This window comes from Octopus bimaculoides, chromosome 9, assembly GCF_046866305.1.
Source record: "Octopus bimaculoides isolate indiv1 chromosome 9, ASM4686630v1, whole genome shotgun sequence".
NCBI lineage: Eukaryota > Metazoa > Mollusca > Cephalopoda > Octopoda > Octopodidae > Octopus > Octopus bimaculoides.
Genome location: NC_142936.1, coordinates 32,284,575 through 32,312,358, shown reverse-complemented (window position 1 = coordinate 32,312,358; position 27,784 = coordinate 32,284,575). Strand labels below are relative to the sequence as shown.

Genomic DNA, 27,784 nt, shown 5'->3' with positions numbered 1-27,784 from the left:
CCAAGGCCTCTGCCACGGGTGTAGCCAGCCCACTCATGCGTACCTTTCCTACATTGGACACTAAACTCCGCTTGCGAAGACTTGTTGAGGCAAGTGAAATCGAACTAAATTCGACGACTCGCACCCGTGCCAACGTCGTCTCCTTAATTGGACACGAAACTCAGCTTGCGAAGACTTATTGGAGCAAGCGAATAGCGAAATCAGGATAGCACCTGTGCCCAGCGTCGCCTTCCTGGCACTTGTGCCCGTGACATGTGTAAGGATTTTCGAGCGAGATCGTTGCCAGTGCCCCTGGACTGGCTCTTGTGCGGGTGGCACATAAAATACACCATTTTGAGCATGGCCGTTGCCAGTACCGCCTGACTGGCCTTCGTACGATTTTCAAGCAAGATCGTTGCCAGTGCTCCTGGACTGGCTCTTGTGCGGGTGGCACATAAAATACACAATTTTGAACGTGGCCGTTGCCAGTACCGCCTGACTGGCCTTCGTAGGATTTTCGAGCGAGATCGTTGCCAATGCCCCTGGACTGGCTCCTGTGCAGGTGGCACATAAAATACACCATTTTGAGCGTGGCCATTGCCAGTACCGCCTGACTGGTCTTCGTGCGGGTGACACGTAAACGCACCCACTACACTCTCTGAGTGGTTGGCATTAGGAAGGGCATCCAGCTGTAGAAACTCTGCCAAATCAGATTGGAGGCTGGTGTTGCCATCCGGTTTCACCAGTCCTCAGTCAAATCGTCCAACCCATGAGCATGGAAAGCTGACGTTAAACGATGATGGTGATGAAACCAAAGATTGTTAATAGTGTATCAGTTAATTTCATCAAAATTTATGTAATAGTATTAGTTATATTTTTATAATTTTTATACTGGCCTAACTGCATTTTGTCAAAATCTCTAGTTTTTAATAGGTTTGAGAGATTATGTAAAGAAAGTACTCCAGGAATTTAAGGGATAAAGTGGTCTACTCAATAAGGAAATCATTAATTAATATACATTACTCATAAGAACATTTAAACTATACCTATTGATCTGCATTTTAAATCCTGTTGAAGTCAAGTTTGGGAGGAATCTTATAATAATTCTGCTTGTCATTGTGTTACTTAGCTTGTTGGTAATGCTGTCATGTGATTAGAGAAAAAGAGGGAGGGAGAAGTGTCCATGACATGAGATAGAGGGAATGTAATTGTAATGCTTTCACATGATTAATTGAAGGGTAAGAGAAGAGAAAGAAAATGGAGAAAAAGAAGATAAGGTGAAGAGTGAGACAGAAAGAGGGAGAAAGAAAAAGAGAGAGAGAAAAAGAGAGGGAGAAGTGTCCATGACATGAGGTAGGAGTTGGTACATAATAATTTTAGCAGTGGGGTGATGTTTTGATGGTGAAGTTTAAGAAAGGCAGAAAGAGAAAGGAGAGGGAGAGGAGGGAGATGGTGATGATGGTAGTGGAGGTGACAGTGGTATGTAGATAGTGAAAAGTGTGTTTGTTTTAATTGAACTAAGAAAGGCAGGAGTTGGTACATAATAATTTTAGCAGAGAGGGTGATGATGATGATGATGATGATGGTGATGATGGTGGTATTGTGTGAATAGTTAAAAGTGTATTTTCTTTTTTTGATTGAACTAAGTTTTTTATATCACCTATCTCTTAACGTATGTGCATAAGTGCAATTCTGTGAAATATTTACGCTTATTTACATGACAGATATATGTAATTTAACTAAAGGTTGTATCATATGTATGGGATATTTTTTTTTGTTCATAGGAAAAATAGAAAAATAGGAGTGAATATTTATCTTATGAGTGCTGGTCATTAAGTCTATAAAATTGTGCATAGAGTATATAAAGTGCATTAAGTGATCATCATATTCCAATTTCTTTCACTTTTCAATGAAGCAACTATCTTTCCATACAGACACACCACAGGCTGTGCATTGAGGTTTTTTGGATAAAGTATTCAGAAATAATCCAATAGGTTTACCATTAATTCCGTGAAATATTCACAGGTCCCACTAATAAGTGTAATAAAAAAAATCTGGAAGATTAATTGTTTTCATTGACTAACATTTATTTAGTAAGAGTTTTTTTTTCTCATTCATACTAAAAATGTGAAAAGCAAATTGAAATTTGAATTTCTACACGTGTCTTTGGATTAAACCTAGTCAGTATTTTCAATTTAATTTTTGGATAAAACTTCCTGTCCATAACTTCAAATTTTTATCCTATGCAATATGAAGAAGCTGAAAACTAAGAATTCTAAAAATATCTTAAATGAGATTAAGATGAATTTGTCAAAATATATTTATTTCTTAAACAGTTAATAGTTTATTAATCTCTAAATAAAAGATAAAGTAACATTATATAATGTATGAGTTACAGATAATATTTTCTCAACCTAATGTAAAGAATTCTAAAATATCTGAAAAGCTCATTGCAGTTATCATTTGGAAAAAGAGGTGTCAAGCCTTTAACAGAATTGACAGCGCTTTTATCAAATGATAGCTGCAATGAGCTTTTCAGATATTTTAGAATTCTTTACCAGTGTTGTTGGAAAGCTATGTATATTTTCACATATTTATTTAAAATGTGTCCTTGATCTGACAGAAAGAATCTATTTATGGAGCACTAATATAACTTGAATTTTGTTTGTTACCACCATTAGTCTCTTCAAATTCTGGTGATTATATTTGATCTTCTGCTTAGCTAGCTCCTTTCAATTCGATCAATTTGTTATTTTTTTAACTGAAACATGCATAAAACATAAAGATCTGTGAGTGCGTTTCTTGCTTCCATTTACATTTGTTCTTACATAATTTTATGAAATGATCAAATTTAACTTTGTTTTGTTTTATTTCAGTATTTAAAAAATATCCTGTACCAATATATGATAGGGAAAGAGACCAAGGTGAATAATTAATTTTATATTTGGTTGTCTGTGTTTGTGTGTGTGCAATGGGATTGACCACATGAAGCCTGGATATTATTAAGAATGTCTTTTTTTTCTTCTATAGCACTGATTGTATAATAGGCCAAAATTTTTAGGCTATCAGTACTTTATAGACCTTTAAACCTTGTTTTCTTACCTTCCCACTTGAGATATCTAAGCAATTAATCACTATAAGTTAAATGTTTACTATGCACCACCTCCTACTATATACCCAAAAGATAATTCTCAGTTTCCTTCTTTGCTAGCTTATGAATGTTTTCTTTACTATAATCAATACTCCTGGTGTACTTTTCATAATTATTTTCTAAAATAAAACCTAGTCTTCTGATTGTGAGTGTTTGATGCAGATGATATTCAAAATTCTTACAAAATTCTTCTCTTGTTTTTTTTCAGTGTAATTTCTCTATTGAATCTTGTTTTACACCACATTTAATTTCTACCAGCTTTTCTTGTTTTGCCTATTCTACTTCTTGGATCATCTGTACATTGAATATCCTGGAAACTTCTAATATCACTGCCATACTTTTGTGTCTAAGCTTTCATGGAATGTGTTATAGATTAGCTATTCATGGATTTTTTTTTTATCTAAGTAGCTATTAACCGAGTTACTAAGAAAGATTAATAAGAAGCAACATTATGCTGAAGTAAGCATTTGGTACTGCAAATTAAAATTTGGCATGCATTGGTTGAGAAAAGAAAATAGCTGCAGTGTAATGATTGGGGTATTTGAATAAATGTTTTGATTTCCATCAGAAAGTAAATATTGTCTAAATTTTTATAAGTCATCTATTGTATATATATGTATCCAAAGGCCACAAGCAATCACTAAGTTCAGCAGATATGAATGTTTCATTGAACTACAGTACACTGGTGATGATGCTCTGATAGCTCAAACTCCAGAAGCTCTACAGGCCACCATCTTAGTAGCTGTTACAGATTACAACTTATTGAAGAAAAGGCCTGATAGTTAAAGTCCAGAAAACTGAGGTCATCTGTCAATGGTACAACAACTTCTCAATTCAGATATCTAGTCAGTGTAATTTTCAATGATTCCTCACTGGATGGGGAGATTATAAACTCATCAGGTATACCTCTTGGTATTTGGAAGGCTCAGAAAGAAAATCTTTCTAAATAACCATCTACACCTCCATACCAAGGTTCTATTCTTGGTTTGGAGGTGGTACTCACCTGGTTCTCATACTGGGTAGTCTGTATTTCTAATCTTCCGCATGAGTGCAAAACATGGATCACATGCAGTTGACATATCAAGGCCGTGAAGGCCTTTAATATTCTGTGCCTACATGACTTCTTTCAGTCTCCTGATGAGAGCAAAAATCCTTCATTGAACCAACACTGGCAGCATCAAATTCACACTGTACAGGCATCAGCTGAAATGACTCAGATATGTAGTGTACATATCTGACTGTCTGTCTCACATCTTCCCCATAGAATCTTCTACATCATGATCCTTGTTTGGCTGGAAAACTAAAGAAATGATGCAAAGGCCAAATAAAAACCATTTTGAAGAGAAGTAGCATCAACTTCAAGAATAGAAGAAGGCATTGCTACCAAATGTTCACTTTGAAATTCTCACTGATGAGGAAGAGAATTGAAGATATGAAAGACAAATGTACTGCCAGAAGCAAGAAAAGGGGCATACACACAGATTAATTCATGTATCTTCTATCAAATATTCACTTGTTCTATTTGAAAATGAAGTTGCATGTCAAAGAGTGAGATTTACTAGAATTTACAAGTGAAATTTAGAAATAGCTACAATTGAAGAAGATAGTCATCATCAAATTTAATAGACAAAAGCATGCATGTGTGTGTGTGTGTGTGTCTGTGTGTGTGTGTGTGTATGGTTATAATACTTCTAGGCTGTTTCTGTTTATTCTACATCTTCCATGTTAGTTGCCCATTTCATCCATTTACTGCTGTCTGCAGAAGGACACATGTGGTAACTTCTGCCCAACATGGTCTTTTCAAGTGTCCAAGATAGTTGCTGTTGAGATGTTTAATTTTACACACGTTATTTTTTGTTGAAACATTTACATACATACTGTAATATCAATTATTGCCACTCATACGAGAGTATGTTTATTTCTTTATACATTTGTCTTCTGATCTGATTTTCTTTCATCACTCATTCAATGAACCTTGCTACCAACCACTACAATATAATCTCATTGAATTAACTTGCAACATCAGAAACCAGTAAAATACCTGTATTTCAAACCTTCCTACATGCACACTATAAAATATGCTTTCTAAAGTGGTAATTATAACTATATATAAGCCGTAAATACACTGCTGTGATATTAATAAAAGCTTGAAGCCTGCTGCTCATTTAAAACTTTTAGTGAAAAAAATTTGTCTTCAACTTTGCATTGTTATTTAATAATGCAAAGTAGAAGACAAAGTTGACTTATATTACTATCTTATTACTATCTTACAATAAGTTGATTTATATGCCTATCTTATTACTATTTTAACAGTGTTATTTCTCAAATTCATATCTTTGCTTCAGACGCTTGCCAAAGTTATTGCTACAGTTGTCCAGTTTTCTGAAGACCAAACAAACAACATTATGGCACAAGAGGATATACGAGCAACGGTAAATAATATACTGTGTTTATTTTTAGTATGATCGATATCACACTCAGTAGACATGTCTATAATATTAATATCATCACTGCTGTTGACATCTTATTTTGCAGACATATCTGTTGTTTTAACCATTTATCATATAACACCTACATCACATTACTGCTCTTTATATCACTCACTATGTGTATTTCTCAAGTAATAGGGTGTTATCTTACTGATCTCAGATTTAACAATTTGTATCCTGTAAATAGGAACCTGAGAAAAAAAACACTAACTAACAATTAGAGGAAAACTATTATCTTCAGATTCTACAAATTTTACTTTAATAATATCACCATTTAAAAATTCTCAAGAAAACTGGGAAGAGAACTGCAGGGAACTTGAACCTGTATGCTAAATGCCCAACTGTATTCACTGCCAAAAGTAACTTTGTATACAATACCTTTACACATAGTTTGAAATATTTTCATGTGCCATTTATTTACATCTTGACTTTTCAGCATTGAACTGTTTCAAATGCATCTTTTGTTGCCTTTGTAGCAGTTATTAAGTTTACTACTCTGCCGGTCATTGTAATGTTGCATGTGATTGATGTCTAGAAGGTAAGAAGGTAAAAGAATGAAGTGAGGTATGATTGGCATAGAAGTGTGTATATGTCTGTGCTTAGTTCTAACAGAATATAAGAAAAAGAGTGTATGAGACTTAATTAAGCCATGGGTTCCATTAGAGCTGTTAGAATGTGAGCTGGAAAAAATAAAAAGTAACATTTAGTCTTTTTTTAACTACTAATCATCTCTGAGTGAGCAGCTCTATATATTTCAACCATGACCACTCCATCTTTCTGTATATCAAGGACTACATTGTTCAGTGTGTCCTTTCTTAAGACAGTCTTGAACTTGAAAGGTATTTAACTGCTAGTTCTAGCAGATTAAGTAACTGCTTAGAGTTGTCCTGATTTGACTCATGGATGTCTAATAGAGGATGTAGAAGAGCAAGTCTTCTGTAGATCAGGCTCCAAAGAAACTTTACACTTGTTAATGAAAGCTATTTGTTTATAATGCGTCAGTCACCTTTGAGTGAGGATGGTACACTAACAAAGCCAGAAAACTTGCCCTTCACGACAATGGGACACACTGTTACTTGTCTTCAGAGAATGATTGGTGTTTCTGGTGAGATCTGGAATCCAGTTTTAGAGTAATGGAGCAGATATCATCAGAATCAGTTAATTTGCTGGATTGGAATGAATGAAAAAATTTTCAAATAAATGCTGAGAAGTTTAGAGAATTTTCAGTGTGTGTTTCAGAGAGAGAATGTGTGTGTGTGTGTGTGCATTGTTTATAGATACAATTATATATACATATTTCTAAAGGCACCTACATGCTTACATATGTAAAGAGGAACACATAAAGGTAAATGAACACCTGTCTTTCAAAGATCTTTAATCTGACTAATCTTCAAAGATGTAAAGTCATCTGGGGATTTGTTGACAAGGAAAATGACAATAGCACCACTTGTAGCTTAATCCTTTCGTTACTAACCCGGCCGTAGCCGGCCGAAAAATTTTTTGGTTCATAAGACTAACCCGGTCGTAGCCGGCCGAGCGTACCCATTGTTATTTAAATGTATATTTGAACCCAAATTTCGTTAGTACATTCGTTAAAACACCTGATTTCACTTTGCAAACAGTTGAGTTATTGTCTCTGACATTATTTGGCGTGATATTTGAACTCAGTGAATTTTGGAAGATTTTTTTCCACATTTTTTGCGGTGTTAATTTTTTTCAACTTTGAAGATGGAGAGGAGTTTCATGCTATCAAGCAGTGATTCCGAATTTGAAAGTTTTTCAACAGAAGATATGGAGATATTGAAGAAAAGAATGAATGAGCTACAAAAGTACGTGGTGAACGATAATGAATCGGATATTTCTGTATCCGAAACTGAAAGCAGCGACGGCAACAGTGAGGATGATTTTACACCAGAAAAAGATTTTTAAAATATTTTTATTAACAATTTTTCTGAGGAAACAGGGTCTACCCATAGTCTTTTTCAGGAAGCGAAACCTTTAGACTTCTTTTTCATGCTTGTTTGAAATGATTACTGCGGAAACAAACCGTTACGCAGAATGTAAACAAACCGGAAAAAAGAAGATAGCTTGTGGTTTCCTGTAACTGTAGATGAAATACGGGCATTTTTTGCCATAAATATTATTATGGGTATTAGACAATTACCCAGAATAACAAATTACTAGAGTGATCAGGAACCTTTTGGCGATGGATATATTTCCAGTATTATGAACAAGTACAATTCGTGAAGCTGAACCAATATTTACATGTGAGAGACACTAGCAGTACCCCCGCTACTCAGTACGTGGAGAACTTGGAGACAAAAATTATGCAATAGAATTGATTAAGAACCCTTTCTTTAATTATGTTCCAAATATCACATTAATATGTTGATAAATAAAAAAGTTACAGGTGTTTAATGAGACTAGTCTAAATTCATGATTATTTTAGAATTTAATTGAAACTCATGAGGGGTGTATTTTGGCCAGAAATATAGTAACGAAAGGGTTAATGACTTTTGATTGATCAACTGACTGACTTTGTTTAACAGATTTCTTCATCAACTGACTCTTTTCAAATATAACAATATTCACGTATCACCTTTATCATCATTTAACATTTGTGTTCCATGTTGGCATGGGCTGAATGGTTTGAAAGGATCCATTCAGTGGATCATATTCCAGTATCTGCTTTGGAATGGTTTCTACAGCTGAATGCCCTTTCTAATGCCAAGGCTTTGAGGTACATCTTACATTTGCATCTGGTTCTTTTTTTTTCTACCTTTTCTTTTTCATGAGAGAGAATGCACTTTGGATAGGGAAAATTCCACCTCACTATCTTGTTTTATCTGGAGACTCCATGACCACTGGAACAATTTCTCCAATATCAACTGGAGTATCATTGACAGGGCCCCTCTGTACTCATCTGGAGCTTGCAGTTGCCAACTCTGCCTTTGTGAGAGATTACACAAACTCCACTAACTTGCAGTATCCATCAACATTATTCTTGCCACCAGAGCCTTGTTAATGAACTTCAAGCCACTAGCACGTAACAATCCAGATATACCACTTTAGGCTTGCTTGCTACATACTCAAGAGCATGGCGCTTCACCCCTGCTATCCATATAGATTACAGACCCATCCACACTGACAATCCAATCTCACACCACCAAATTACAATCCAACACTACCAAATCTGGTTTCTCCCACAGAAAGGCTGTAGCTGCTATAGTGTTAGTCCTCCGTGAACTTGTGACAACACCTCACTCTGCCATATGTAGCAGCAAATGCAAGGCATTGATGTTGCTAAACAAACAATACTGCAGCCTCCAGGCATAGCAATGGCAGCTGCCTCCCACCTGACCATGTGGACCTGAGAAAAAAGATATCTGATGTCACTTCTAAATCAATAAAGCCAGATTATTTGAGTTGACTTATCAGTCAACCCCAAGCCTAACATCTAGAAACCATTTTGAATTTGTCTCATTTCCTAATACTTGACCTCCAAATGCTTTATGAGCTAGGTTTGTTCTATGAACCAAGTCAAACTGTTATCAAATAATACATGCAAAACCTACCAAGTATATTGAGTGCCATTTTCTTTCATATATCCATTTACTTGTATAATCATCATCATCATTTAATGTCCACTTTCCATGCTAGCATGGATTAGATGATTTGACTGAGGGCTGACAAGCCAGAAGGCTACACCAGGCTCCAATCTGATTTGGCAGTGTTTCTACAGCTGGATGTCCCTCCTGATGCCAACCACTCCGAGAGTGTAGTGGGTGCTTTTATGTGCCACCGGCACGAAGGCCAGTCAAGCGGTACTGGCAATGGCCACACTCAAAACAGTGTATTTTACGTGCCACCTGCACAGGAGCCAGTCCAGTGGCACTGGCAACGATCTCGCTCGAATGTCTTTTCACGTGCCACCAGCACATGTGCCAGGAAGGCAATGCTGGTAACAATCACGCTTAAATGGTACTATTTACATGCCACTGGCACGGAAGCCAGACAGCTGCTCTGGCAACGATCACATCAAATGGTGCTCTTAGCGCGCCGCTGGTACAGGTGCCATCACGATTTCGCTTTTGCTTGCCCCAACAGGTCTTCGCAAGCCGAGTTTAGTGTCCAATGAAGGAGACATTGGCATGAGAGCAGTCGTCGAATACATCTTCCACAGGTTCCTTCAACCGCTAGGGTGTGGCACTTTTTCACACAGCTATCCTCATCCATTCTCGCCACATAATCATACCAGCGCAATCGTCTCTCTTGTGCACCACAACTGATGCTTTGTAAGTTCAACTTTTCTCTCAAGCTACTTACACTTTGTCAAGTATGCACACTGACATTGCACATCCATCGGAGCGTCATACAGTCATACAGTCTGCCTTTTACTCTGAGTGACAGGCCCTTTGTCACCAGCAGAGGTAAGAGCTCTCTGAACTTTGCCCAGGCTATTCTTATTCTAGCAGCTACACTTTCAGCACACCCTCTCCCACTAGTAACTTGGTCGCCTAGATAGTGGAAGCTATCAACTACGTCTAGTTTTTCTCCCTGGAATGTGGCAGAAGTTGTTTTCTGCACATTTTCAGTGTTTATTGCTCCTGAACATCTGCCACATACAAAAACTAACTTCCTAGTTAACCTTCCTTTGATATTGCTGCACCTCTTATGTGTCTATAGCTTGCACTGGGTACATCTTATAGAGTTACTACCTATGCCTTTTCTAAAGATCGAGCAGGACCATCTACCTGAAGAGGTTTGTGTTTTGTCTACCTTCCTACTTATTAGGAATTTGGTTTTGGCTAGGTTGACTCTAAGGCTCTTCGATTCTAGTCCTTCCTTCCACACCTGAAACTTCTCCTCTAGTTCTGATAGAGACTCGGCAATTAGTGCAAGGTCATCAGCATAGAGGAGCTCCCTGTCTTGAATTCGTCTGTTATCCCCTGGAGGACTATGATAAATAGGAGGAAGCTGAGGACTGAACCTTGGTGGATCCCTACCTCCACCCATTGATATAAGCATATAGTGCATATGGAGGATGATTACTCTCTATCTCACTCTGTAATTTATTTAGAATACAGATACACACAAAGGACTGGTCGAATATATGGATTCTGAATGGTGCTTTTCCCTGGCACGAACCCAAACTGCATCTCATCTAAACTGACTCTCTCCCTAATTAGTTGGGCTATGACCCTCTCCGTGACTTTCATTACCTGATCTAACAACTTGATACCTCTGTAATTATTTGTATATAAAGCGTCACCTTTACCTTTGTAGCAGTTTACTATGATGCTGCTACACCAGTCATTGGGTATGACTCCTTCGTGTATCACCTGGTTAACAATGCAGGTGACTAGGCTATAGCTGACACTACCAGATATTTTGAGCATCTCTACAGTGATTCCTGATGGGCCCGGGGCTTTCCCTCTCTTCATACTCTTAATTGCTTTATCTACCCTGGTACTGTCAACTCGGATAGCTGGTCCCTCTGTTGGGTCGACATTCGGCAGACTCTCTTTCTCCCATTTGTTCACTTTATTGAGCAATCTTTCGTAGTGGCATCTCCAAACCTCTTTCTTTGCAGCCTCGTTTAGTGCAAGCGTACCATTATCCATGAGAACACATTTCTCTCCCACGACATCACGATTCTCTCTCACACACTGTCTTGCAACACGAAATACCTCAAGTCTTTGATCCTCATGGTGCAGAATATCAGCAAATTTTTTCTTACCTGCTTCCCCTCTGGCTAAATAAACCTGTTGCCTAGCTTCCCTTCTGGCAGTCTGATACAATTCCCTGCTACCTCCGTTCTTCCAGTCCTTCCAAGCCTGTTTCTTTTGTCTAATAACCCTGTCAACAACATTGTTCCACCACCATGTTATTTTGGGTCGAGAGGGAACTTTGCACCATCCACAGATCTGGTCAATGGCCCTCATCAGGTTGTCCCATAGAAACCTCCAGTTGTCTTCTACATCGTGTGAAGCTATATCCCCCTCTATTTCGTCAAAGGCTTCGAGTAATAAGTCTCTAAATCTCTGTCCATTCGCAGGATCTTTGAGCTTCTAGACCCTTCTCCTCCAAGCTGGTCGTCTTCTGGGCAACCGCTTAGCCCTAATCCTGAAGTCACTAACTACTAATCTATGTTGTGGAGTGCATTCTTCGCCTGGGGAGGTTTTGGCATTTATAAGCAGCCATCTTTCCCTTTTTCTGGCGAGGATGTAGTCAATTTGGCTAGTGTGTCTGCCAGAACGGTAGGTGACTAGGTGACAGGCAGGTTTCCTGAAGTTAGTATTGCAGACCATAAGGTCATTTGCATCACAGAACTCCAGCAGCCTAGTTCCCTCATCGTTGCGGGAACCAAAACCATAGCCTCCATGTACACCATAGAAGCCCCCTGAATGTTGTCTAACATGACCATTGAAGTCACCAGCCACAAAGAGAAGGTCCCTGTCATTCGTCAACGAGGTAGTCTGCAAGAGGGTGTCATAAAATCAGTCTTTCTGTCCATCGTGTAGCCTGGGCTGAGGGACATAGGCCGAGATAATGGTTGCTAAGCCATGGTGAAGGACTAATCTAATCTTAGGGATTCTATCACATACTCTGACTACCTCGATTACCTTATCCACCCATTTCTCTGCAGGAAGTATACCCACACCCCCGACCCCATCTGTGTTCCCTGCCCAGAAAATCTTGTACCTGTATTCTGTGCCTGTGAGGAACCTAGCAGAACCTCCTCTCCACCTTACTTCTTGGAGGCAGCAGATATTGACACATCTCCGTTCAAGCATCTCAACAATCTCACCAGACCTACCTTTCAGTGTGCCGACGTTGAGAGTGCCAACCCTGAGGGTGTGGGAGGTATGGGCCCGCAAGAACCTGGGGCGGGGAACAGCAATGTCATGTACCTGAAAAGAAAGCTCGCATTTTACAGAATTCATAAACAATCCGTAGCATTCATTTCAACCTGCATCTACTACACTATCGTATTTTGCACCATATGATCGCTACCTTACATAGGAGATAAACCCTAAGTGGGGGTGGGGGGGATGGTGTGAAGCCTTTAGAAGTGTTCATGGGAGACAGCCAGGAACTTACGGTACTGGTGGAGAAAATAGGAACTTCCGGTACTGGTGGAGGGGGTTGGAAGGCAGGTGTACCGCTGGCATATGTTGCAAAGGTATTTAGGTCGAGTGGGGGAATTGGAGTGCGTACGCTAGTTTATAATCCTGGTGAAGTAAGAGGTAATCAAAAGAGGGAGAAGAAGAGAGAGTGGGATCGAGAGAGACAGAGTAAAGCAGAGAGGGTTAGGCCAGAACACGAGGGAAAGAGAGAGAGAGATATTCTTTTGGGATTTCTGTCGCATGGTTTAAAGAGACTAAATATTGAATGGTAGAAATATAGAATTGAGAAATAAGAGTTTTCGGTCAGCTAATCTAAGACAGAATTATAGAGATAAGTGACTGTGTGATAAAAATTAAAATTGAATAACTTGAATAAGTGAATGAATTTGATGACATTGTAATGGACAACTGAAATGAATTTGACGACATTGTAATGAGATGGACAGAATAGTATACATACACATATATATATATACATACATATACATACATATATATATATATATATTCATATATACATACATTATATAAATATATACACACATATATGTACATTAACACACACACATGCATATATACATACACACACATATTGTACCTGGTCTGATCAATAAGTATCTGGACTGTTTCCATAGTAACAAAGCTAAAGCACACAGAGTGAAGCTGCTTGGTACAGATTGACCTTGAACTCTGCTATGCATGCGCACTAGGTTTTAACATTCTAGCTCACTTCCACTGTTTACTGCAGTGCTTGGAAGGAAGGTTTGTAATGTGTGATCATCACATTGATTATGACAGAGAAAGTTGAGCAGAGAATCTACATCAAATTTTGCCAAAAGCTTGGCAATACCTGCTCAGAGGCCTATGCAAAGTTTTCAAAAAGTTTCCATTGTTCTTGACACAACCAAGGAGATCTTGTGCAACCAAAACCCAAGTGTCTTTTATGGTCAGCTGAAAGCAGTTTTGGTACAAACTTGGCAGACATGCTTCTCATACCCAAATCTTCAGTGATAATGGACTGATCTAAACCGTAACTAATCTGCATATCCTCTGATAACTCACAGATGGTGATTTGGCAATTTCTCCTCACAGCTGCATGCGCATCTACAATCTTTTTCTCAGTTCTGCTGGTTGCAAGTCTCCCAGAACATTCGTCACTATCGACATTTTTTCAGCCGTCTTGGAAATGTTTGAACCACTCATACACTTTTGAGCGGCTCATACATTCCTCTCCATGCACTTTCTGCAACTTTGTGTAGGCCTCTGAGCAGAGTTCAAGGTCAATCTTTGCCAAGCAGCTTCACTCTATGTGCTTTAGCTTCATTACTATGATAACAGTCCAGATACTTATTGATCTGGCCTTGTATATACATACACAAATAGATAATAGAAAATGGATTGAACGACATTTTTTATTCAACACAGTTGTTTCAACACAGTTTTACACTTATAGTACATTAGTGAGATGATATTATTAACATGTGTAATTACTATCATCTATCCAAGGTGTAAGATGTGTTCCTCCATTAGATCATGCCGTCATTCCTTCAGTGTGAGAATGAATACCCACTCTAAGTGAAATAACAGCGTATGTGTGTGTGCGTGTATACACACATATATACACACACATACACACACAAATAGTTCTGTCACCCTCTTAAAATATTTAAAAGCATCAGTTATAGGATATCTAATCTTTCCTCTTCAAAAGAAATATTTCATAAGGCAAACCCATACTATAGCAATAGCCAAAGATAGGATATATAACAACCCTTCAGTTAAAAATATGAAACCTTAAAACAGACTTAAAAATAGAGCTATGAAAATAATATGGTTCTACCCCAACTCTTTTCTCCCAAAATGTTTATAACGAGAGGCCATTGTTGGCCAAATACTGGTAGGGTATCTTGTGTCTCCCATTATAAATTTAAATCCAGTCAAACGAAGTATCAAGTCGAAGACAAAATGAGATAACAAATCCGAATAACATTTATTTACAGGCTCAAATTTTGGCTCTCGTTAACCATCTCTAGCATAGTGTATCATCTGCTGTGTTGTACGTGTGAGGCAGCAAGTTGCTGCTAGTGAGACGAGCTGCTTCTAGCGTGAGAGGCACGCAGGAACAGAGAGTGAACAAGCTCAAGAGCTGTCTTATAAAGGTGTCCTTCTGGAAAGGCTTACTGTCTCGTTGCGCATGCCCATCGGAAGTTTGTATGATTTTGCTCCAGTCTCAAGCAGCTAATGACTGCCAGTGAGATCTCAATGTGGCATGTCTGTCACTCAGTATGGTGCGTCTGTGCGATACTACATGTTAAAACTAGTCTAAGTATGAAATTTCTGGTCCTTTTAGATAAGTATTTCCCAGGAAACCATATATAATGGAAGATTTTTAATAAATGCTCAATTAAGATATACAGCTACTGCTCGAATATGAGGAATATTATCACTTGTAAGCCTCACCAAGAGCCCACTCCCAGTTGTAACTGTTGAGACCTTGAACCTTACCCACTTGATCAGGTGTGTATGATAAACTTGGTCATCTTTGAGGCAGAAGTCACAGCAACACTTCAAGATTATGTAACTAGAAAGGAAACTTACATCAGTTTATGCAAAGGCAATTTTAATACACATTATGCAAACCACCAGTCTTCTTTTTTTGGCTCATGAACAAAAGAAAAACCTTTAAGTTGGCTAACTACATATGGGGTTTGAAGACCAACTGCTCACTACATGCAATCAAGTGGAGAATTTGGGAGACATTTATGTTATATGTAAATGGATCTAAGAAATGCAACTTATATGTAGCTGAAAGATCACATATTCTCTTTAGATTTAAGAATTCTCCCACACTACTTAATTCCAGATCTGAAATTTCCAGCAAATGCAAGCTGTGAGAAAATTTCTTTTGGTGAACTGGAGGACACCACCCTCTCTGGATTGAGAAGCTGTCTCACAGACTTTGGACTGTCTCTGTTGAATTATCTTCAGCAACTAGTTTAATTATAACTTCTACGATCAAAGGGAATGTACCTCTAATTTTTTTCTTTTCCTTTATTTTTCATTTTTATTCCACATTTTGCATCAAACTTCTTTTCCTTGTTTCTCATGTGTTTTTAATGTACCAGTGTCTTGATTTTTAAATAGAACAAACCATGTGCTCAGAGCCTAGAGATTGCTTGGAGACATAAGGCACATTATAAAAATATGCCTACCCATGTGTTAATGTCAAGAAACTATTAGTAGTTCTTATTTTAATACAGTGTGCATTAAATGATATTTACCTCTCACTGAATGGAGTACTTTTTTGTTGATCTTACTTTAATGTAATAGTAAATTAATGTGTGTGTGTGTGTAAAGGTAAGATCCAAGGGTCAAGGTGGAGGAAGTTAGTGAGCTTGAAGCAATCCGTAGAAGATGTTAAAAACAACTTTCAGGAACAATAGTGGTTTATTGGTGCTGAAGGTTCTGAATTTTTCCTGTATCAAAGTATGATAAGCTGAAAAAAGTTAATTTTATAGTTCACAGTCAGCAACAGAGGTTGTTGTATATGCAAATAAACATTCAAAATTTAGGGAATGTAATGGATAAAATCAAGAGTACATATGTTTCATAGCTAGTGGAACCTCAAAAGTAGTAAATTATCCAAACAAGCTACACTTCAGGCCAAGGATACTTTGATTATAGGAAGTTCACATTGTCATTAGGAGATCCCATGTAAACTTGTTGGGGATTCAATCAAAATGTGTAGGAAGTACAGTTTGAGAGGTAAACATAGTTATGAAGAAATAGAAATAAAAGCAAATATATATATATGGAAGTGGGTAAATTTGTAACAGAGAAGAATATAAGTAAAGAGGGGGAGGTGGGAAGAAAAGGTTTGGCACTGAAAATGGCTGGGAAGATGCCTTTATGAAATTTAGGTAGGGGGTTATTTGCAGATCTGTTGTGGGATAGATAAGTAAACATATTGTAGCATTTTATAAAGCCATTTAAACAGAGTCAAAGGATGAAGATATAGGAATGGTATTTGAAGTGGATAGGGTGGAAGGAGTGAATGGGGCTTAAGTGGAAGATAATCTATTTTTGGTCAAAACAGTAGACTTAGTAAATTAATTTTAAAATCTAGGGATGGTGAGTGAAGTGAGAGATAGTAGTAGTAGCTTAAATCTGAGATTATGTGAGTGCTAATACACACTCACATGCATATGTGTTGTGCGTCTGTAGAATCTAGTAGATGTGTGTGCATGCATGGGCATTTGTATATTATCATGTGCGGATGGAATGTGTGTGGTGATAGAAAAGTTATGAAAACTCAAAGTATGAAGGATAAGGAAAATAGCGGCAGTGAATATAAAAATATATAAAATAATGACAAGTTTAGAAAATATAACAGTAATTAAAAGTTGTTTGTTGTAAAGATATACATAGAATGATATCAGTTGGGGGCGGGGGAGATAGTTAGGGATGATGCAGGGGTGGGGTGGGGGTTGGTGTTATTTGCACTTAGAGAATGAATTGCATAATTTGTGTCAAGTCAAATTGAAAATATCTAGAAACTTCAAAAACACTGGAATTTTCATCCATACCAACAAGACTGACAACCTTTATAATGTTCCTCTAGATCAGTGGTTCCCAAACCTTTTATGTAAATGAGTTTTCCTATGGATCCCTTTTAATATTCTTATCCTTATGTATGTATATATATATATATATATATATATAAAACAAATAATAAATGAGTATATATATATATGAAATTTTGAATTTAGTTCATGGACCCCCAGTACTACCTTTGCGGACCATCAAGTGTTTCCAGACCTCAGGTTGGGAACCACTGCTCTAGATAAATACCACGAGCTGATACTCAAACAACTGCATAAAGACTACCATATTGTACTGGACTCTGTTCTTGAAGACATCAACATCAAGAATTATGATCTTGTTTTTAAACTTGGATTAGAAGATAGGATAGATCCTTCCTTCACTTGCCCACCCCATATTAACTTAAAAGACAATAAAGAAAATTTTGCTGAGAACCCTTCCCTTCACCTCATCTCCTCCTCCAGTTCGGATGTAAGTGAGATCAGCAAAATTATATTAGACAGGGTTATACTCCCAATGCATGCTACATCCACACTACATCTATGAACTAAAACTACGAAGGCCATCCAGTAGCTTAATTCCCTAAGCCCTAACATACATTTAAATTTATCCAAGTCAACATAGACTAATAATACTCTAGCACATCCCGTATCCTTCTCAACAAAGCCCTCATTTTTGCCATGAACTATTCTAACCTTTCTCATGATGATATCATTTTGGCCATTAAAATATAAAATTTGCTGGGAAATTTTGGGCCTGTAAAGACACCCACAACTTTTTTAACATCCCAATGGGGGCTAGTGACTCGGCCCAAGTTACAAACCTTGTAGACTGTTACCTACTTCATGGTCTCTGGGAACAATTCCTTAACATCTCTGGTGTCCTACATAGGGATGATGCTCTGTTCACAATTCAGAATTCTAGTAACTACAGAATCGAACAGATCAGAAAAAGAGTAAGATAAGATATTTTTTAAAAACATGGGCCTTAGCATCTCTTTGTAACAACCTTTAAAACTGCTAATTCCTAGATCTACAAAACTAAACTTTCTATCCATATAGGCACAGGTGTTCCTGTGTGGTAAGAAGCTTGCTTCCCAACGACATGGTTCCGGGTTCAGTCCCACTGTGTGGCACCTTGGGCAAGTGTCATCTACTATACTTTCAGGCCGACCAAAGCCTTGTGAGCAGATTTGGTAGATGGAAACAGAAAGAAGCCAATTGAATATATATGTATATATTTGTGTGTGTCTTTGTGTTTGTGTTTGTCCTTCCACCCCTTCACCATCACTTGACAACTGATGTTGGTGTGTTTACATCCCTGTGACTAAGCAGTTCAGCAGAACACCGATAGAATAAGTACCAGGCTTATAAAAAGTAAGTCCAGGGGTTGATTTCTTTGACTAAAGGGCAGTACTCCGGCATGGCACCAGTCAAATGACTGAAACAAGTAAAAGAATACTATAAACCTGGGGAGAACCTCAACTATGTCAACTTTTCCTCCCCCCCCCCCATCTGTCCTAAAATCAATCATTGATCGTGTATCCTACAGAATTTCATCACTGCCAGTAAGGAAATATTCAAACAATATCCTAAATATTATAATTGCACCCTACAATGCTCTGGTTATAAGAACTTGATCAAATCTATCCTTATGTGGAGCAATCCTCCCTCTACTAAACCTGAAACATCCCCCCCCCCCAGAAAAAATAAAAATTATCCCCCATATCCCACCATCCTACTACCCTCCCAAATTTCAAAGTAGTAAAAGACCTAACAGGCAATCCTCCCACCCTGTGACCCTGGATCCTAAACCCATCGCTGCCCACCAAAATCCAAACCTGTGCTCACCTCCAAAGCCCTTTCTACATTCCGATGAATCCCGTAATTGGAATAAATTGACAAGAACATGTGACATTATCTGATTCACCCCCACCTTTTGTCCTTAATGTTCAAACCTATGTACCTAAGCTCTTCTTTGCCCTACTTGAGAAACATTTCCCTAAGTCCAGCCCCCTTAGAAAAATATCTAACTCCCAATCTATAAAAGTTTCCTACGCCTCCATCACTAACATTGCCAGAGTAATCCAACATCTTAACAACAAAAAACTCAGAAACCTACAATTAGCTAACCTTTATTAGTAACTTAATGTGCTTCATCAACTCTAAAATATATTATTGTTGTTGCAGAATCCCTCACAGTAACATATACTTGCTAGTTGATGTATGATTGGTTTTACATGATGGCTACTTTCTGACTGTTATATGCAGTTCAAATCCAAACTAAGACACTGATCTAATGGCAAATCTATTTGGATGATAAGAAATTCTGTATTGAGGTGTAACACAAGAATAGTAGCTGCAGTATTTTCTACATAAGTCAAAATGAAATCATAATGCAAGCTAATGGTACAAGTAATCATGCAGTGATTCACTACTTAAAGTGGAGAGCTGAATCTCAGAACAGTTAGGTAGGCTGAGCAAAATGGTTCAGACATGAACACAATACAATATAAATGGAAAAAAAGGTATTGGAGGGGCAATGCATACCCTGCACACACACAAAGATTAAATTTAATTTAATAAATATATTCTCAGACGAATTCATATTTCAAAATGACATCAAGAGTTATTTACCCTGCTTGTTTTTTATGCATATTAAACAAAGAAAAGAAAAACGTTTTGATTCACCCATCTGCCAATTTTGAGAGTTTGAGCTATTCATCCAGTGAGTATTTCTGCCAAATTTGGTGAAAATCTGTTCAGCTATTTCCCAGTAATTTTGCAAACAAAGACAGACAACTGCAACATTCCACTTTTGCTTACATGCGCAGGGTGATAAAACCTGAATTGATAGTATTTTGGAAGTAGACACTCTAAAGATTTTGTTTGACTTCTTATAATATATAAGCTATAAAGTAGTTTTACTAGAAGTACTTGGTACATTTCATTGATTACAACTATCTGTAATGTTTCATTAAAGGATTTACTTAATTATATGACAACACATCATCTTCTATAGCAGCAGAAGCATTTAAAATCTGCTTTCCATGCTGGCATGAGCTGGACAGTTTTTCTGAGGCAGATGCCCTTCAGTTGCCACACCGTTTACTTGTCCCATATGACATAAAAAGATGTGACATACTTATCCTAAAGCAGATTTATAAACAGAGAAAGTAGAATAGAAGAAGCTCACATATTCGGGATTGAAAAATATGCCAATCTGGTCAACAACCTGAAGGAAGCCAACTTTTGGGTCACGGTTGGAGTCAGAGGTTTTGTGGGAAAATCTGCTTACAATCTAATGAAAAAACTCCTCAGTGCAGAATGGCACCCTGAATGTGACTTGGCCTCCTTAGAGTGTAAGAGGTAAGGGCTGAAACACTTGCCTAAAGGGGTTTCTTCTCTGAAGACCCTCTGCTGTTCAGCTCTCTTGAGACTTCCTTAGTACTGACTATTTCCATTTTACTATGTTAAGTGGTATTTTAGGAAAGTTATATTTTATAGCCAAAATATAAAAAACAATTAACATTGTTCTCAAGTGCAAAAACAAATCCAACCTTCCTGTATCAAATAGTATATCTTTATATTAGACAATAAGAACTAAGAATTTAGAACTTTAATAATCCCATTTATATCTACTCTATTCTTGACAATTGACATACCCATGTTTTAACTTCTATTTCAACATTTCAGGAAACTCTCAAAGAAATTTAGAGTTTCCTGATGAATTATGTTACTGAATTGCATTAATACTGCAATGAAATAGTAGAATTTTAGAATGTCCCACACTTCACAATAACCAGAAAATAGGAAATAAAATATTATGTGTAAATAGATGGTATTTGTGGTAGACAATCCTCCTCCTTTCCTAAGGAAGATATCACTTTCACAAACAGTCATTTGACCAACTGTAAATTACAGTACACTACTTAAGAAAAAGAAGGAAACACTAAAAAATTATAGGTTTAGATACATTTTGCCTGTAAAAACAGGATAGTCGTGACTAGAATGCTTTTGATCATAAGTCTGCCCTAGCAAGGCTGACCTAGACTAAACAACAAGAAGTCTTTACTGAGCAACTAAATAGAGTTATCAAGGGTAAGATATTGAGTCACTGATAGGTCTTGTTTTAAAACCACTGGTTTTGACTACTTTTATATAGCAACTAAATATCTTTGAACAAATTTTTATCTTCCTTTGGATCTTCTAATTGTATATCAACTGATCTAAAGCTAATCAACAGCAAAAAGTTTGTAAGATTGTTAATTTAGTAAACCACAAAGATTTTGGAGAAAATGTACCCTCTTCAAATCCATTTTGCTTGTCCTCATTATTGTTGACATTTTGTTTGGTCAATATGATCAGATTGTTGTATTACATATTTAATGAAGTGAACAACAGAATCTGAGACCATATAAATAGCATATCTAATGATTTGGATCCAGGGCCAGCCTTAGGAGGTGCAGGGCCCAATTGGGAACAATTTTGGTGGGCCCCAGGTTCCCAGTCAACTTGCACTAAGGTCTGTAGAATCATAAAAATATAAAAATCCAGCTGTTGGAACTATGCTACTGTGTGGTGCCACATAAAAAGCACTCAGTCCACGCTGTGAAATTATGGCTTAAGGAAGAGTATTCAGCCACAAAAAACATGCCAAACCAGATGAGTGCCAGACGTTGCTCCTGGCTTGTTGACCCCCGTCGAACCATCCAACTCATGCTAGCATGGATAAAGGACATTAAATGATGATGATGATGATGATGATATGCATATATATACATACACATATGTATATATTTATATGTGTGTGTGTATATATATATATATGTATGTATATGTGTATGTGTGTGTGGTCACTTTCTGAAACCTGAATAATTAATAAAATTTTCTACATATATGTCTCAGATGGTGTAGATTACGATTATATTGGAACTTGTTGTGTAAAACACTTTTCTCTCTCTTTTAAATAAACTCAAAGGTAGCAGGTCCTCAGTGTGGTTGTTTAGAGGGGATTCTTCACCTTGGAGTGAAGAATCCCCTCACCTCCGATTTTGTTGGAAAAAATGTCATTTGTGGTATATTAGGAGATGAGATCAGTTGATAGCACAATAAAAAAGAAAAATGAGGAAAAAACATTATTTCTCATCAAAATTGCGTTGGGTGTTGTTAAACTATAAATTTAAACTACATCTAAACTAAACATTTTAAAAATATTCTGGCAAAAATCGGAAAGAAATTTAACAAGGTCCCAAAGAAACTTTTATTTGTTGCATGTTGTTACACTAAAAGAGATATACATAAAATGCAAATTAATTACAATTATTAATTAGAATTTTTCAGAAATTGGTTATATACTTACCAATTGTTTTTTTTTTCTGTAAGCTCTGTTGAAAGACACAGTCCTGTCTGTGTAGCAAGAACTTTGTTTCTTAGCAGTATGTTTCTGGATTTAGCACCAGTGTGTGACACTAAATTCTCCTACCATAGCCCCGTGTGTGTGTGTGACTGTGTATGTGTGGCTGTGTGTTTGTGCTTGTCCAAAACCTGAATGGATGCCATTGCAAAGAGATTTTCTCTTCTGAATAAGAGACAAGAAATTTTATCTCACCTCCACATCTTTCTCTCTCCCACTATGTTCACACACACACATACATGTGCACGTGTGTGTGTATGTATACCATTCCCCACAAAATAAAAATGCATATACATACAATCATGCACTATGTGTGTGATTGTATGTATATGTATGACCTCAAGCAAACCTCTATCATGAATAATTTAACTTTTAACCTTTAACCATTGTAGCCAAAATACTGAGTACTGAATTCTTTTACACATACACATCTATTTAACCTTTTGCTTTTATCATTTAAAGAATTTTTTGCTTTCTTTAACACACATACACACACACACACACACACACACACACACACACATATATATATATACTACCTGACATACCCAGTAATTCCTGGAAAAGCAGAGCTTATCCCTTGGTTCCATGCTCATAATTGTTTTGCTAATCCAGTAACAACAGTACAAAGTATGTAGCCCTTAAAACGGTGTTTGTGTATTTATTGAGAATATCAAACTGTCTTACAAAGGATCTTGTTTTTAGGAATTCCCAATAAGTTACGAATACCCAAATTGTGAAGTCAGTCATGAAATTAATTACCCTATAGTAAGAATTTAAATAAAGTAGCTCCAAAAAGGGCTTTAATACGTTCCCAGAATATATAGAACATAGGAGGAAATACTAATAAGTTATGTATACTAAAATCATGAAACATGTTACGTAATAACAGGCTAATCAGATATGAGATAATAACAATTCAAAGTAATTAACTGTAAAAAACGCTTTTGTGCGTTCCCAGACAATATTACCCTCAGCAGCACTAGTGTTAGTATATTCATGAATAAGTCACTAACCAGAATAAGTGGATCTATTGTTTAGGAGAATACTATTTACTTGTTTAAGCATTGTATTGGATAAATTGAGAAAATAACTAGAATAGTTCAAATACTAAAATAAGCATACTGAAAATGAATGGGTTATTTCCCTTGGAAGCTTAGAAATAATTACTCTCACTGTTCACTCACGCCCAAATGTTATTCCTCCTGCCATTTACCCGAACATTTTTTCGAAATCAATCTATATTTAAAACCTCCCCAGACACATAAGCAATGTGCGTGTGAACTTTAAGAAAAATCAGTCGAGCTGTTTTGGCGCAAAACGAGGACATACCGATACACACACACACACACGTTTTCAGTTTTAATATGTAAGATATATATATATATATATATCTGAAACATAGGTATTAAATGCTTTTAAAATGTTATTTGGTTTGACTTCATTATTACTATATGTATATGTGTATGTATATACATATATATATATATATATATATATACATATATATATATATATATATATATATATATATATATATATATATATATATATATATATATATATATATATATATATATATATAGTAAAAGTTTATATATATATATAAGTTTACTGTTACATTAAGGTAAGATCAACAAAAAAGTATTCCATCCAGTGTGAGGTAAATATCATTTATATGCACCGTATTAAAATAAGAGCTACTGGTAGTTATTGAAGCTGTTCTTCTTTTAGATATGCCCTTCTAAATTTGACATATTTCTCTTTTGCTGTATCAGAGTGTATATCTTTCAAAATCTGCATTTGTAAATGGTTTGTATTTGTTTTTTTCAGCCCCAAAAAAGGTTTAATGTTACTCCAAGAGAGAGACACTAAGTCTCTCAAGGCTTGTGTAAGTGGCTTGGAAAATATATTTTTGCCATTGCTTAGCTTATGGTTTTTTCCATTTATTTAATTCAATAGGAAAAAAAAATGTAATGCTATTCTAAATTCTTCTAAAATTGTTGTGTATATCAGGAAATATTCAGTAAATGGTTTTTAGTATTAGTTGCAAGAGCTTCACCATGCTAATATTCTTGAGAACAACTTTGCATTTCACATCATCCATAATTCTAAGGCTTCATAATTAATACATTATTTATTAAAAATTTTGCTGATATTTTAAAAAATTAAATTCTAATTAATTAAGTTAACCAATTTTTTATTTTAACATGGTGCAAGTTTACTTTGGTAATTTATCTTGATATTTTAGTTTTCTTACAAAAGATATAATCATTCTAAATAAACTTTTGGAAATTTATGTGGAAATTTCCTTTTTTTTTAATGGGATCATTGCTAACCTTCTTATGATACCATTGCATCTCTTGCGCACACACAATTTGCATTGGGTATATTGTATGGAATTTCTTCTTACACCTTTTCTTACATATTGAGCATGATCACTTATGTATATATATGTTTGTTCCCTTGTGTTGACATCATGTAATAGCTGTAAATGAGTGTCATCATGCAACAGATCAGCTGCTAGAAAAAGCTGAGAAAGTTAAGACTAATCTCTAGAGCAAAAACTAGATATACATATATGCTATATCTACACACACACACACAATCACACATGCACATATATATATATTGGGTTGGTACAAAAGGGAGAACTCTGGTAGCAGGGTTCTGTCCTCTTTCATACTTAATAAACTTTATCTCTCACCAAGTTAACTTTGAGTCCTTTTAATTTTAGGTTTTACTTCCACACCTGGAGTCTCAATTCTACTATAGATTCAGCTATAAGATTATCTGCACATAGCCATTCCCATGGGCAGTCAAACTTATTAGAGCTTGAAAGCTGATAACAAATAGGAGGGGGTCGAGAACTTCTAGGTGCTCATTAAATTCATGGTTTGTATGACTCTCACCAGCCAGCCAGCCATCTACTTCTAGCTTCCTCAGTGAGCAACAAACTCTGTTGAGGGCTTCCTCCAGGCTGCACACAGCAGCTTACTTTTAATCAGTAATTTTCTTACTCTTGCTTCACCAGGCAGAGGAAATATATTGTACTTTTTCCCTGGTACAAAAACTAAACACCATCTCATCTAGTTTTACTCTTTGTCTAATTAGTTGAGCTCTAACATTCATTATCTAGTTCAGCTTTTTGATACCTCTGATTACCTCTCTTTAAAACATTACCTTTAGCCTTACAACAGTTGACTATAATATTGCTACACCAGTCATTAACACCTTCCTGTACAACTTCAATGAATATGTGGGTAATTAGGTCATATCTTACACCACCAGATGTTTTAAGCATTTGGCAGTAATTCCTGATTGTCTAAGGGGGCTTTTCCGACCTTCACATCCCAAATTGCTTGTGCATCATACTGCTGGGTCCTCTTTTGTATATATTTTAGGATAACCTTCTTTATCCCATGTATTCTCCACATTTACTAACATTTCATAGCAGCACTTCCATGCCTCTTTCTTTCCAAAATCACTAAGTGCAACTGTACCATTATCCATCTGTACATACCTCTCTCCCACAACATTTTTGATTTTCTTTGATACACTGTCATGCAATCTGAAACACCTCATAACTTTGCTTCTCATGCTATAGAACATTGATAAATATCTTTCTTTCTCTATCTCCTCTTGCTAAATAAACTTCTCGCTTCTCTCTTTGTTACTTGCTATTATTCTTCCAATCCTTCCAAATCTGTCTCTTCACTTTAATGACTTGGTCCACTTCACTGTTTCACCACCAGCACATCACTCTTGATCTAGCTGGAACTTTGCACCAGCCACAAATTTGGTCTGTAGTCCTCAGGAGGTTGTCCTGTAAGAACTTCCCTTTGCCCCCCATGTTATATATCTTAGTCTCCTCTTCCTTTTTGTCAAATACTTCAGTTGGAACATCTCTAAAGCTCCAACTGTTCAGTGGATATTTAAGCTTCTATATCTTCTTCAGATTGGTTTGTGTCTCTGAGTTCTATCTTTAAGGTAGAAGTCAGTAACTACCAGCCCAAGTTGGGCTGTACATTCTTCACTAGGAAAGGACTTCACCTTCATAAGCATCTGTCTATCCCTATTTCAGAACTAAATGTAGTTAATCTGGTTTGTGTACCCACCCACCAGATTGATTAATTTTGGAAATTAATCATTTGTATCACAGAACTATAGCATCCATGTTCCCTCCTTATTTCTAGAACCAAAGCTGTAACCTTCATGTACACCATGAAATTCGTTAGAGCCCTACCCAACATATCTGCTGAAGTCACAGCCATAATAATAAGATAATTGTCATTCAAGTTAATCTGCAGAAGGGCCTCATAACAACTGCCATTCTGCTCATCTACCTATCCAGCATATGCCAAGATAAATGTTACTGCCACATTAACTAATAATAATCTTAGCTTAACAATTCTGTCACATGCTCTGACAAACTTTATTACTTTATCTGCCCATTTCTCAGCTAAGAATATTGCTACACAACTCCAACCATCACTGCTACATACCCAGAAGCGTTTTATCCCTGTTCCTTATTCATGAGGAGTTTAGTAGAGGTTTGTTTCCATCTTTTTGCACACAGCACACATATGCAAGCCTCTTCCCTAGCATTTCAACAATCTCATCAGAACTACTTTTCATTGTACCAACATTGATTATGGTAGTTCTAAGGAGGTGGCAGGAGAGTAATTGGGGTATTGATTTTAGTTTCTGAAAAAAAAGTTTGGGGTAATTGCTCTACAGCATGAAGAACAGCACACAATGAGTTTTGGGATATGTCCAGTGAAACAGGTATTTGAATTTCACTTTCACTCAATCTAACTAAACTTTCAGGGACAATACCCTAATTATTTCTTCATTACACTACCATGCTTGCAGCTATTTGTACATATATACATGTGTGTGTGCTTGTGATAACTATTCACTTTTATTGTTGATTTGATTTTTTTGTAGCAAGCTTTAATGAAAAAGGATTGGATAAAATACATGTCCTAGTTTATAATTCAGCACATATACATACA

At 36.6% G+C, this 27,784-nt stretch overlaps 1 protein-coding gene across 14 annotated transcripts in view; it reads left to right on the top strand.

Annotated features, from left to right (window-relative positions):
- Positions 1-27,784, top strand: part of LOC106872513 (uncharacterized) — a 252,407-nt gene that overhangs the window by 206,646 nt on the left and 17,977 nt on the right. For 9 of the 14 annotated variants that reach the window (XM_089357347.1, XM_089357342.1, XM_089357352.1 and 6 more), the window contains 3 exons: positions 2,856-2,903; positions 5,476-5,562; positions 24,600-24,657. In XM_089357347.1, the coding sequence (XP_089213473.1) occupies positions 2,856-2,903; positions 5,476-5,562; positions 24,600-24,641 (177 nt within the window). In that variant the 3' untranslated portion in view covers positions 24,642-24,657. Of the gene's footprint in view, positions 1-2,855; positions 2,904-5,475; positions 5,563-15,612; positions 16,037-24,599; positions 24,658-27,784 lie in introns of those variants that run through there. The other 5 variants (XR_016243103.1, XM_089357348.1, XM_089357343.1 and 2 more) reach the window with 2 other exon arrangements.